General features: G+C 38.2%; 1 protein-coding gene across 1 annotated transcript in view; it reads left to right on the top strand.

Annotated features, from left to right (window-relative positions):
- zmp:0000000660 (arf-GAP with Rho-GAP domain, ANK repeat and PH domain-containing protein 2) overlaps window positions 1-13,710 on the top strand; it is a 446,729-nt gene that overhangs the window by 258,609 nt on the left and 174,410 nt on the right. The window contains exon 16 of the mRNA XM_039751270.1: window positions 11,136-11,280. Coding sequence (XP_039607204.1) covers window positions 11,136-11,280 — 145 coding nt within the window. The remainder of the gene's footprint in view (window positions 1-11,135; window positions 11,281-13,710) is intronic.

Here is a 13,710-nt window from a genome sequence, read left to right as displayed (position 1 = left end):
CGGAGTGCTTCCGGGTGCTCATGTGGCACTTCCGCCACACCAGGAAGCTCACCTGGAGGCACCTGGAGCACATCCGGTGGGAATAAAAGGGACCACCTCCCTCCAGTCATCAGCACGAGCTGGGTGGAAGAGGACGAAGCTTGGAGGAGAGGAGTGGAGGCGGCGAAGAGAGGACTTAAGAGAAGCCTGGACTTGAGGGTGTGTGGTGCAGGGGCACTGGGTTGTGTGCGGGACACTTGTAAATAGTTATTGTAAATAAAACCTGTGGTACTTGAACCACTGGGGTCTGCCTGTCTGTGTCGAGGCTGATGTTTCCACACTATGTACCATGTCGCATTTTGCAGAAGTTGCTTTAAGATTGAAAGGTACCAGGGTTACTTCTGCATGCCGTTCAATTCCTTTACTTGTGTAGTGAGATTTGTTTTTTCATACAGCATTAAGTAAAGTCTATTCAGCATGGGTGTTGTCCTCAAAGGTGTGTCTGATTTCTTTTCATGTTCATGATTTTTGATGCTCTGGTGTGTCCAGTTTGGCATCCTAAATATGAGTTTCTGCTGCTTGCAGATTATATTGTCTTCTTGGCCTTGTCAGACTATGATCTCTAGCCTACACTGGGACAGTTATGGTCTGTGTGTGATGGAGTTTAAATGAGAAACATCACCTTCCATTCTGAGGTCATGGTCCTCTTCCAGAAAAGAGTGGCCAGTAGGTGAGGGGTGAGCGCTGCCCCAAATGGACGAGTTCATGTACTTGTAGTCTTGCATACAAGTAAAGGAAAAATTGATTGTGAAATTGAATAATGAATCACTGTGGTGGCTGCAGGTCTGTGAACCTTGTACTGGAATGTGGTGGTGATACCGGAGCTAAGTCTTCAGGCAAAGTTTTTCGTTTACGAGTCAGTCTACATCCTAACACTCACCTATTTTCAGGGGTTCTGGGTAATGACCAAAAAGATGAAATTGAGAGTACAAACAGCTAAAGCTTGATTCCTTGGTTGCTCTGCTCACTTTCCATGACAGGGCAAGATGCTCAGCTATATAGCATTATCGTGGAGTAGAACTTCTACGTCTCTGTAACAAGAATAGACAGTTGAATAGGTTTGGACATGTAGGTTAGAATTCACCCTTGGTACATACCTGGGGAATTGCATAAGGAATGACCCACTGAGAGAGTACCCAGGGCACACTATATCTCCTTCTGTCTAGAAGTAATTTGTGAAGACTGCAGCAGATGTTGTAAGAATTTGATGAGGATAGGGTAGCAAGTTAGTCCAGCTTATTGTGTTGCTACAATTACACTATGTTACACAATTTTTGTTCCTAGCTTCCAAGAGTTATATTTCAACTGCCTATGTCTTAAGCCTATGGAAACACGACTACATTCAGCACAAAGTTTTATTTTATGACCACAGCCCAAAAAATTTCATATTTATAGTGATAAAACAAGGGAATATTTATCTTTTCATTCATGCGGTCTGATAAAGAACAACACTTGCATGGTAAATAGACAAAGACAGTCAAAACCACTCAAAAAGGTTCAGAAATGAGTAGGTTTTCTAGATTTGTGACTGTACTGCAAATCGCTTTCTCGAAGAAGCCCCCAAATGTAGTCCCCCATCATGTTTTCGTTATACTGTCCTTGGTAACGATGTTCAAAGTCCAGTATATCCTGATGAAAGCGCTCGCCTTGCTCCTCTGAGTAAACTCCCATGTTCTCCTTGAATTTGTCAAGATGAGCGTCAAGGATATGGACTTTGAGAGACATTCTGCATCCCATTTTGGCGTAATTCTTTATGAGAGTCCGAACCAACTGCACATAGTTTTCAGCCTTGTGATTACCCAGGAAGCCGTGAACCACTGCAACGAAACTGTTCCAAGCCGTTTTCTCAGTCCTGTTCAGCAGCTTGGCGAATTGGTAGGATCCACCATGCAGAAGTAGCAGTTGCTTGAGTGGTCAGTCGGTTGCCGCCAAATTCGCGGGATAGCAAACTTCATGGCTCTCTTTTCTCCCCTGTACCAACCTTCAAGAGTTTTCTTGCAATATTCGCATGTGAAATGAGGTGCCCAGGGCTTGTCTTAATCCCCAACAAGCATGCTGAAGTATCCCTAGTAGGCCTCGCACATCTTACGACATGCTTTCACGGAATACTTTCTTGCTCTTGTCTTTATAAATTGTCCACAGACGTAGCAAAATGCATCTGCTGGTGCAAGCAACCACTTGATGCCATCTAAATCAAATCAAAAAAATAACATAAACCAAAATGTTGGTTCGAGCCACCTGTGCTTTTATACTTATATGACTACTATTGGACAGTCCAAGAACGTTCTAAAAAGTTCTAAAAGTTTCTTGAAAGTTCTAGATAATTCTGGAAAATTCTAGAAACTTCTGGACAATTCTAACGGTTCAAGAATACTCAGTATTGAATGCGAATCGAGAATTTTCTCGAAAACAGACAAATTTCAAAATATCATTGTCCTGATCACAGAAGCAAAGTTTTTGTGGAACAACAACTATTTTCTATTTTTTTTAGGCATAACGGGTTAGGAAAACACACTTTGTACCCAGGAACAAAATAAAAATAAAAATTTGTTACATAGTGTTATCATTAAGACGAGCAGAGTGAAAGTGATGGTAAATGATAATGTCGAGAAACAGAATTAGCTCTGATTGTAGGGTATCAACTGACAAATGCATTTCAATTTATGGTTCTAAAGGCAGTGTGTTAGCCATCAGGAATTGCTGAGTTACAGTATCATAACAATAGTCTCTCCAAACTAATGTGGAAGATATACATATACCATTGAAATAATGTACAGGGTGGGCCATTTATATGGATACATCTTAATAAAATGGGAATGGTTGGTGATATTAACTTCCTGTTTGTGGCACATTAGTATATGTGAGGGAGAAAACTTTTGAATTTTGAAGTCAGCCATTTTGGATCCAACTTTTGTTTTTTCAATAGGAAGAGGGTCATGTGACACATCAAACTTATTGGGAATTTCACAAGAAAAACAATGGTGTGCTTGGTTTTAACGTAACTTTATTCTTTCATGAGTTATTTACAAGTTTCTCTTTGTTTACAGCCATTGACATGTCGCAGAGGTTAACACATAAGGAGCGGATAGAAATTGTGTTGATGTCTGGTGAACGCAGTAACCGGGTCATTGCAGCAGATTTCAATGCAAGACACCCTACGAGACCACCCATCTCCCATGCTACAGTTAGCAAACTGCTTGCTAAGTTTCGTGAAACTGGTTCAGTGTTGGATTTGCCAAAATGTGGATGCATGAAAACTGTTACTAATAAAGAAATATCAGTGGCTGTCCTAGCTTCATTCAGCAAGAGCCCACAGCGTAGCACTCGCCGCATGCCACTGGAGAGTGGCATTAGTCGAACATCCCTTCGGCGGATATTAGCTACTCACAAATGGCACCCTTACAAACTCCAGCTACTGCAGCATCTCAACGAGGATGACCCAGATCGGCGCACTGAATTTGCAGAATGGGCAAAACAAAAATTGGAACAGGACCCTCAGTTTACGCAGAAGATTTTGTTCAGTGATGAGGCAAACTTTTATGTGAATGGTGAAGTTAACAAACAAAACCACCGCTATTGGTCTGACACTAACCCACATTGGACAGATCCCTCCAAGACTGTTGGAACAAAAAAATTGATGGTATGGTGTGGTATATGGGGTACAAAGATAGTGGGGCCATTCTTCATCAATGGAAACTTCAAGGCCACTGGATATGCGAAATTGCTACATGATGATGTGTTTTCCTCTTTATGCACTGAAGCTGGCACGTTCCCTGAGTTTTTCCTGCAAGCTGGTGCACCACCACATTATGGGTGTCAGGTCCGAGCATTCCTAGATGAACAGTTTCTTGGAAAGTGGATTGGTTGTCGTGGGCCAGTTGAATGGCCCCCAAGGTCTCCCGATCTGACCCCCTTAGACTTTTATCTTTGGGGTCATCTGAAGGCAATTGTCTATGCTGTGAAGATACGAGATGTGCAGCACGTGAAACTACGGATACTGGAAGCCTGTGCTAGCATTTCTCCTGCGGTGTTGCTATCAGAGTGTGAAGAGTGGGAGAAGAGGGTTGCATTGACAATCCAACACAATGGGCAGCACATTGAACACATTTTATAAGTGGTCAGAAACTTGTAAATAACTCATGAAAGAAGAAAGTTATGTTAAAACCAAGCCCACCATTGTTTTTCTTGTGAAATTTCCAATAAGCAAAAATTTTGAGATAATTTTTCTTTGTCTCTGGCTTCTACAAATGTTGCTAATAAAAAGACAGCAAACTTGATTGAACATTTTTTATGAAATATGGTAGGACAGCCATCAGGGCCTGCTGCTTTCTCACTCTGAAGTGTATAGCATCTAGTAATTTTTAGTGTCAAAGATTTATCCAACTCCTCTGCACTGAGAGTAACTAGTTGTGGTATTTGTAACGCATCAGAAACACATTAGATTGTGTCTTGTCTTCTTTAAACTGAATGGAATATATGGACTTATAGTAGTCTCTAAATGTGTGCATTAAATTTCTATGGTCAATGATTCTGTCTTTTTCTGGGTTGGTAATTACTGGTATTGCATTGTGAGCTTCCTGCTTCTGGATTTGTTAAGCTAAGATATTATTAGCCTTCTCTCTGTGTTCATAGTACTGATGTCGTGATTTCAAAATAAGTTGATCCATTTCTTTTGTTCTCAAGAGTTTGAGTTCTGATTGCAAAGCCCGTATTCTCCTGAAAAGTGCCACATTAGGGAACCTGGCATGCTCTTGATCTATTCTAGTAATTTCACTGATTAACTCTGATGCCTTCTTTGTTTCCGATTTATTTTTGTCAGAGACATATGCAATAATATACCCTCTTAAAAATGCCTTCCGAATTTCTCAGAGCATTCCTACAGAGACCTCTGAGAAAGTATTTGAAAAAAATCAGTTTCCTTGGATATAAACTCTGTGATGTTCTCATCAGCTAATAACAGTGGGTTATGATGCCAGCTACGAGATGAGTATGTGGGGTATGATGATTTGAGCTCCATGATCATAGGGACGAGCTTGGAGATAACAATAGCATTGTACTTGCGAGATCTGATCATGGGCAGAAAAGTGTTATCTATAAAGAAATAATCAGTTCTTGACTAAAAATAATGTACTGGTTAGAAAAAGGAATATGCCCTTGAATTTGTATTTAGAAATCTCCAAAGGTCTGGTAAGTTATAATCAATTACAAACTCTGTAATTGTTTTTGCAGTGTTAAATATTATCACCCCGGTGGCTGAAGACCTATATTTGGATTTAAAACACAGTTAAAGTCTCCAACCATTATCATGTTATGGGTGTTCACGTTAGGAATGGATGTAAATATGTTTTGGATGAAGTCTCCATACTGGGTGCATATATGTTTATCAAAATCATTTAACAGTTAAATAAATTACCCATAATGATATTTCCCTTCAGAATCAGCTACTACATCTGATACTACCATTGAAATTGTTCTATGTATTATTTCTTTGTGTAGTGAAATATTTGCCCAGTCCAATCTCTTTACAACCAAAACTGATCCTTGCTTAATAAGTTGATCTTCTGTAAAAACACTATCTAAGAGTTTAGACCTGTTAGGTGAGAGAATACTTTCTCTTTTAATTCGTGATTGAAACTGTTGACATTCCAGCTCACAAAGTTCACTGTTTGGTAATAGAGACATTGCTTCTGAGCTTTTGTTGACATTTTTTGGTCTTAAATTAAAATGGTACATTATTACATAAGATATCTTTAACTTTAATTTCCAATTTTGCCAGGAGTTATTGCTATGAAGCCTATTGTTTTGTTGATACTTACAATTGTGGGAGTAAAATAGATAGATTAGAAATAGGTTTCTCTCTTTCTCATCCCCAAACCCCCTCCCCACAGCAACCCCAGTTGAAGAAAAAATTAAGGAAAATGCAAATAAGTTTGAGAATAAATTTTTAAAACTTTGTTTATGATTCATATTAAAATAGTTGAACAACTGGCTTCTACCACTGAAGGAAAAGCAAAAGCTGCAACTTCTGAATGCAAAGTGATTGGAGACGGAGTAGCTGCACTGGAAAATGGATACAGAAGGAATAATATCAGAATCAAAGATCTCCCTGAACACCATGAAAGCAAAAATCCAGTGAAATTGGATATCTGAACTATTCACTAACACTCTAATGATGACTTCAAACATTGAACTTTGGAAGGAACAATTACAAACTTTAATAAGTATACGCCATGTTCTGTTTGTGGATACAATGAGCTGGACCTACTTCATTTAAATGTTAAACACATACTGTAAATATAAATATTTGGGGGATCTGACCACAATGTGATCCATTGTACTCCCACCTTCAAGACTGTTATTAGACAGCAAATGCTCTCATCATTAGCCAAGACAACAGTTCATGTAATGGTGTGCAAAACTGTGTTGGCCTGCTTGACTGTCTTGTCTTCTCTCCCTTATTTTTTCTTTTCTTGATTATTCATAATTCATCAAAAAGAATAAAAGACAGACAGACTGTAGATAGATAGATAGATAGATAGATAGATAGATAGATAGATAGATAGATAGATAGATAGATAGATAGATATTTGTTCTAAAGGGAAATTAAAATTTTACAGAAGCTGAAAGTAGCACACAGAAGAGTTTTTATAAGCTCAGGTGGCTTGTACAATCACTTTTAGAAAGGAGAATGTCTAAGTTTAAGAAGCCAGAAATGCTGTTCTCATTATTAACAATGTACGTAAAACTGTATGTTAGTATAATGATTATAAAACACTAATGCACTCTTCAGCTGGAAAGAACAGAGCAGGAAGACACATTCAATTTTGATCCTCACTGTGTTTGATCTCTGCATTTGTAAGTATAATATCAGGTGCATATAGACTTTTCTTTTTGCAATAGTTATGTAATTTTAATGTTAAAACGCACAAGAAATTTAACAGAGTTATGGAAAAGCAGTGCCTAAGGGGAAATTTGCACAAATAATCAGGGAAATGTGCAAGGTTTTTTAATCATATCCTTATAAACTAAAGGAACAAATCAGCTTTAATTAGAATTAATTACTAAAAACAACTGGTAGTCAAAGCTAAGTACTGTAGATTGGACACATTCCCATTTGTCATTGCAGATCAGTTTAAACACCTAAGGGTACACATAACAAGTAAACATAAAACTCTTTTTCAACAAAATTTTGCTGTCTGCATGGAAAATGACTTGCATAGATGCTCCACACTCCACCACACTTTAGCAGGGAGAATAATCACCATCAAGATGAACATCCTTGCTAAGCTTCTTTTTCTATTTCAAATTATTATCATAACATTACATTAACAAATCATATTTTAAGAAATTAGATTCAATCATAACTTCATTTATTTGGAATTCAAAACCTCCACACATCCGAAGGGTGTCACTACAACGACCTAAAGCAGAAGGTGGTATGGCTCTACCTAACTTTCAATTTTATTATTGGTCAGCAAATATACAAGCTGTAAAATGCTGGACTTTGACACAAATAGATGAACACACACTGGCTTGGTCTACAATAGAAATACAATCCTGCAGTAGCTCTTTATATTCCTTGCTTTGTGCCCCAGTAAATATAAGCTATCCTTAATATACTAGCAACCCAATTGTCCTTCATTCACTCATACTGTGGAAAAAATGTAGGAAGCACTTCAAGATCGAAAAGATTTAATTTGTGGCACCTCTACACGATAACATCTCTCTCAGACTTACACAGTTTTTAATGTTTGGAAAACATAAAGGACTAAATCACTCATATATCTTCACATAATTAATGTCTTTGCATCCTTTGAACATTTACACTCTAAATTTAGCTTCCCATCAACACACATCTCCAAATCAGAAACTTGGCCAATTTTCCTCATTTTCTATTCCAGAAGAAATATTTATTACTTTTAAGGATTTAACCTTATCATTTAAATTCTAAATCTAAAATAAATTTCAAAGTTAGACTCCTCAAATGTCAGATCCAAAATACACAAAAATCCCATGCAATGATTTGCATTCTTTAAAAATCCAAAATATGTGTATTTTAAATAATTTCATTAACAAACAAATATCAGTGTAAATTGTCCAATTGAAATACAGTGGGATGCAAAAGTTTGGGCAACCTTGTTAATAGTCATTATTTTCCTGTATAAATCGTTGCTTGTTACGATAAAAAATGTCAGTTAAATATATCATATAGGAGACACACACAGTGATATTTGAGAAGTGAAATGAAGTTTATTTGATTTACAGAAAGTGTGCAATAATTGCTCATATTTGGACCTGCGTCCATATTGCAAAAAGTGGGCAGAAAATCTTGCAGCACATACTGTGTCCTGAGCAAAGGTTTTGTCACTGAATTGCTGAGGGTTTTGTTAAAGTGACCCATTTGCCATTCATTTTTTTGTTCATATCTTGCCCTGCCGTAGTGCAAGTGTGCATTGAATATCCAACAGGCTCCCACTTTCCCACTCAAAAGTCTTATTCATAGGTACAGTACTTTTAATATTTTTTCCAAACGTTTTACCAACATGAGTAAAAAAAGTGTTCAGAAAAGAAGACTGCTCAGTTTTATCAGAAAAGACACGGCACAAACTAATGAAGGTGCAGTGTCAACTCCTGATGTGGCACTTTCAGACAAAGACATTGCATAGGCTGGTCCATCAGGGGAAATCTCTTTCGCACACACTCTGCCAATTGATAAATCTTAGCACCACTTATCTGGCATAAACAAACAATGGTTTAAAGATTTTAATTGGCTAATGGTCAAAGAAAATGGTATGTGGTGCTCATTGTGCAGGAAATATTCAAACAAACGCCCCCCCAAGGATTGAGTTACCTTGGGTAAACGTGCCATGCACAGGAATTCGAAAAGAAAGCTTGCTGGACCTTGAAAAAAGTAACCCCCCCAAAAAAAGTACACATATAAATCCATAAAAAATCCAATAAAAAGTGGAAATAAAAATCAATAAATAAATCCATTAAAAAATCTGTGGTTAAAATGCAGTCTAACCTCCTGATCTCAGTCCACCTCCTTCTGTGCACCCATTGCTTGTGTACCTGGCGGAGACTCAGCAGCCACAAGCTCCTTTTGGCCGACCTCCTTCTTGGTTGCCTCCAGGCATCATGGCCAGACCTTACGAGGTCGGCTCTCTTCCCTTCTTCCTTTGCACTCACATTGTCGCCCCTCGGAAGCCTAGGGAGGGCACCTGCCTTGCTCGCCACACTCCACCTGGATGTTCAGTGGGGCGAACTAACCCCTAGAGTGCCACAGCTAATGTACCTTCCCGGGACCCAACTCGTGCGGTCTCCTCCTTTCAGGTGGCCAGATCACAGGAAGCCAATGAAGCAATTGAGAACGATCGAACCCACACATGCAGGTACGACTCGTCCCAACTACCTCATTAACTCGACACGTCTCTATGGATTTTTTTTTTTTGAAGCTGAGGACCCGCTATACCACATTCTTTTCGATCATTACTCCAAGAATGGTGGCCTTTTGATTTAATAATATGAAAGTAACAGGCCAGAATGGACAGTTGTGTCAAAAATAATCAGAAGTCAATCATACAAAGACTTCAGTCCAAAACAGATTTTACTAAAAATGGCAATGACACCAGAGCTCTAAGAGTCGTTTCCAAATTTAGCCAGATTACCTCATATTGAGCTAGTGATCCCAGTGAGCACAGCTGAATGTGAAAGGGGTTTTTCTGCCCTTAAAAGGATCAAGACATGTTTGAGAAATCACATGAATCAAAGCGCACTAAATAATCTCATGCTGATAATAATAATTTGCATGTATATAGCACTTTTCTCACTACTCAAAGAGCTTAGCAATTGCAGGTTAAGGGCCTTGCTCTCAAGGGCCTAACAGAGCAGAGTCCATTTTGGCATTTACGGGATTCAAACCGGCAACCTTCTGATTGCAAGTGCAGATCCCTAGCCTCAGAGCCACCACTCCTTGGAGGGTGCAGATCCTGGGGACTTTGATTATGGAAAAGCTGCAGACAACTGGGCCTCTAGGAAGAAAAGAAGAATAAATTTTTAACTGATGACACCTTCTGCATATGCAAGTTGGCTTTGAAGAATATTTTTTACTTTTTCTTCATTAGGTTTCCCATACTTTTTTTCATTGTTTTTACTTTTCTTCCAGACAGCGACAATACTTGTGCCACTTGGTTTATGTCATAACAATTGTTATTTAAAAATTTTGTTAGGGTTGCAGGATCCTGAATAGGATACTTTTTAAATTTAATAAAAATATTCTGGTGCAAGTGTCAAACCTTAAAAAAGGAAGTCGTATTGAGCATTGGAAAATTAATAATAATTAACTAATAAAAATAGTGCACATTTAATTTTCCCCACCACCAAATTTCCCCGTCCCACCCCACCCGGCTACTTTTTCATGCCACCTGGATGGAAAAAATTTCTGGGGAGAACACTGGACTTTATGGTGGAGTGATGGTTTCCAACATTTCACAACAACAGGTTAAATCACAGCTTGGTTACTATCAGTGGGACACTGTTTGTTGATTGGCAGCAAAATTGGCTTTAAGTGAGTGGGTTCTGGTATACCACTAAATGCCTTATAGAGGACAGGTTCTTCATTTGCACTCATGGCTCCTAAGAAAATCAGTGAATGAAAGGAAAAATAGTCTATAAAGTTCAAATAACTAATGCTTCCAATAACAGCAATTAATAATAAAAACAGGATTTAAAATACATTATAATTTATAATATCAACTGTGACTTTATTTACCTGTGAATTAGCTTCTGTATACACAATTAATTTTAGTACTTTTCAGTGGTGACCATTATCTTAAGGTTTTACATTTTAAATAAGTTAAAAGTGGTCATGGTCACATGATTACTAACTCTACAGCTTTATGCTTTAAAATCATAAGCTTTATCCAATCCAAGGTCATACTACCTGCCTGTGCATTACAACAATTTTCAAAAGTATGTTACTGAATATTTTATATTATATCTGTAATTTAATAAGCAAGAAGATGAACACTTTTAGAAGATCTGTTTTATTTATCTTTTTCTCCAAATTGTAAAAAATACAATTTCCTATTTTTCAGATCTAAATAAGCAATGGTGTACCCTAGAAGGAGGGTTCCTTAGTTATTATGAAAATGATTGCACTGCAACTCCAATGGGACGCATTGATATCAATGAAGTTGTCTGTCTTGCTCTTAACAAGACTGAGTACATAATAGGAGCTGGGTAAGTAACCTTAGAATTTTCCAGAAGGAGTGTTCCTTAGTTATTATGAAAATTGATAATAATAAAAGTTTAAAAAAAGTTTTTTATTATTGTTTTTGTAACACACAGCTGCTTCCTCATATCTAGGGTTTGAGCTCTAGTGAGGACACTGTCTGCATAGTTTGAATGGTCTTTCCATTTTTCCCTTTTTTCTGTTTGAGTTGCTCTTCCTACATTCTAGAAATTACGTAGCAGCTGTAAATTGTTCTAGTGTCTTTAAATGAGTGTTCCACAGCTCTCTGTTCAAGCTTGTTTCCTGCTTTGCACTTGTTGGTGTTAAGATAAGCTCTTGTTCCCGGAACCCTGAACTTGATTCATCAAATTAAGAATATGTGTTTGGAATTATTTGTTCTTTACAAGTGTAGGAATTTTAAAGCAAATTTCTTAATTAAAAACAGTTAAGACTTTTCCTGTGGGCTGAAAAGCATAATGTCCATTTAGTTAAAAAACATTATAAGCCCTCTTCAGAAATAACCACTACCCTGTTTTCCAATCTCATCCACTTTTCACTCCATGTTGAAGAGATATAGCAAATTCACCAATGCTATGCTGTCTAGTGCCTTTGGTGAATCTCTGATCCCTATTGTTGACTTAGCCGTACTGATTGAATCAGCTCCTCCAGAGATGTCAAGCACCTGAATGTACTGCAGGTTTATTTGCTTTAAGGTGTCCCTAAAAGTGTTGCTATTAGTAATTGTAAGTGACCACCTGGTGGTCTTTCGCAATAGCTTCTAAAGGACATATTCCACAAATCTTTCCTGGCAGCAGCTGTCATCGAGACCTCTTGCCAGGTTCAACCTGCAGGTTTATTTGGTTTAAGGTGTCCCTAAAAGTATTGCTGTCTGTAATGGTAAGCGACATCCTGGTGTCCTGGGGCCTCATGTATAAACGGTGCGTACGCACAGAAATGTTGCGTAAGAACTTTTCCACGTTCAAATCATGATGTATAAAACCTACACTTGGCGTAAAGCCACGCACTTTTCCACGGTACCTCATTCCTTGTCGTACGCAAGTTCTCCGCTCGGTTTTGCAAACTGGCGGCACCCAGCGTCAAAGCAATGGTACTGTTCTTGTGTGATTACTCATTATTTTCATGACGCTGCTTTATAAATACACAGAAACTAACCGCATATTGTTTATTAGTGTAATGCATCTGATTGTAATTAACTCGTAACAATATAATGGTCCAGGGAACCATAGTATTCCAAATGCCATAACTGCTTTAGCGTTGTTACTCTCACTTCTCCTTCATCTTCTTCTTCTTCTTCTTCTTCTTCTTCTTCTTCTTCTTCTTTCAGCTCCTCCCGTTAGGAGTTGCCACAGCGGATCATCTTTTTCCATATTTCTCTCACTGCACCACTCGGAGTATTTATATCACTGTATCTGAGTGGGAATCACAGCAGCAGCTGATCGGAAAGAGAATTATCGGTATACGGCATTAAGCACACGCTGTCTCTGCCACGGCAAAACATTTCAAAGCCTTTCCTGTATGGACCTCGCGGTTCAAAACAGTTTAATCCCAAGAACTTTAAATGCAGCCAATCAAGTGCTCCTTGTAGAACTGTTTGTACTTATAAGTACAATCACCCCACTGTAAACTTGCACTATAGTTATAATATCGCACAACCTGAGCCACTTTATAAAGCGCGTATTTACATATGATGACGATATCATTTTTAAGGTGAAATGCAGCAAAATATGTTTGTTAAATTATACAGATAAAACTTTAACTTCATTTAAATAATCTATATTCTTCACTGGGAGTGTCTTTAAGGATAGAATAATTAAACATGTACTACAAAGATATTTCAATGTTCTTTAAACGTTTTGAAGAATCGGCGCTAAGCTTACAGATGGCTTAACGCCTATTACAGAGCTGATTGTATGGCGATCGGTTACTTGGGGAAAGAAAAGCACTGACTGCAGTGACGGCTACGCCAATATATATTGAATATAAAACAGAAAGATAAAATAACAACACAGCTAAAAACGCAGCGACAAAAAAGTTAAATGCTTGTGTCATGAGCACGAGGCGGCTAGTGTCTGCAACATACGTGGCCATCCACCGTGCATGACATTGGCGGCTAAGGAGCCACCGATTCTTCCTCTGCCCAGTGCTACCACAAGCCTAGAGCCGCCCCTGAGTACTGCTGCAATAAATTATTTCATCGAAGTGAAACATGTTTAATAACGTGCTTTAACTCCTATCATCATGAAAATGACATCACGTATACATCTCAGTATTTTAGTTATTCAGAGAGCTGTAATATCATGAATGTAATGGACTCTGTGTCCAGTTGGAGGAAGAGAGCTGGTTTAAGAAGCAAGTAGTGATTCACACACATAGAGCACATAGAAAATCAAATACAAAACAAAGCATTTAACGTGCTA

Source organism: Polypterus senegalus, chromosome 4, assembly GCF_016835505.1.
Source record: "Polypterus senegalus isolate Bchr_013 chromosome 4, ASM1683550v1, whole genome shotgun sequence".
Lineage (NCBI taxonomy): Eukaryota > Metazoa > Chordata > Cladistia > Polypteriformes > Polypteridae > Polypterus > Polypterus senegalus.
The sequence above is the reverse complement of the archived record's forward strand: the minus strand, read 5'-3'. Positions and strand labels throughout refer to the sequence as shown.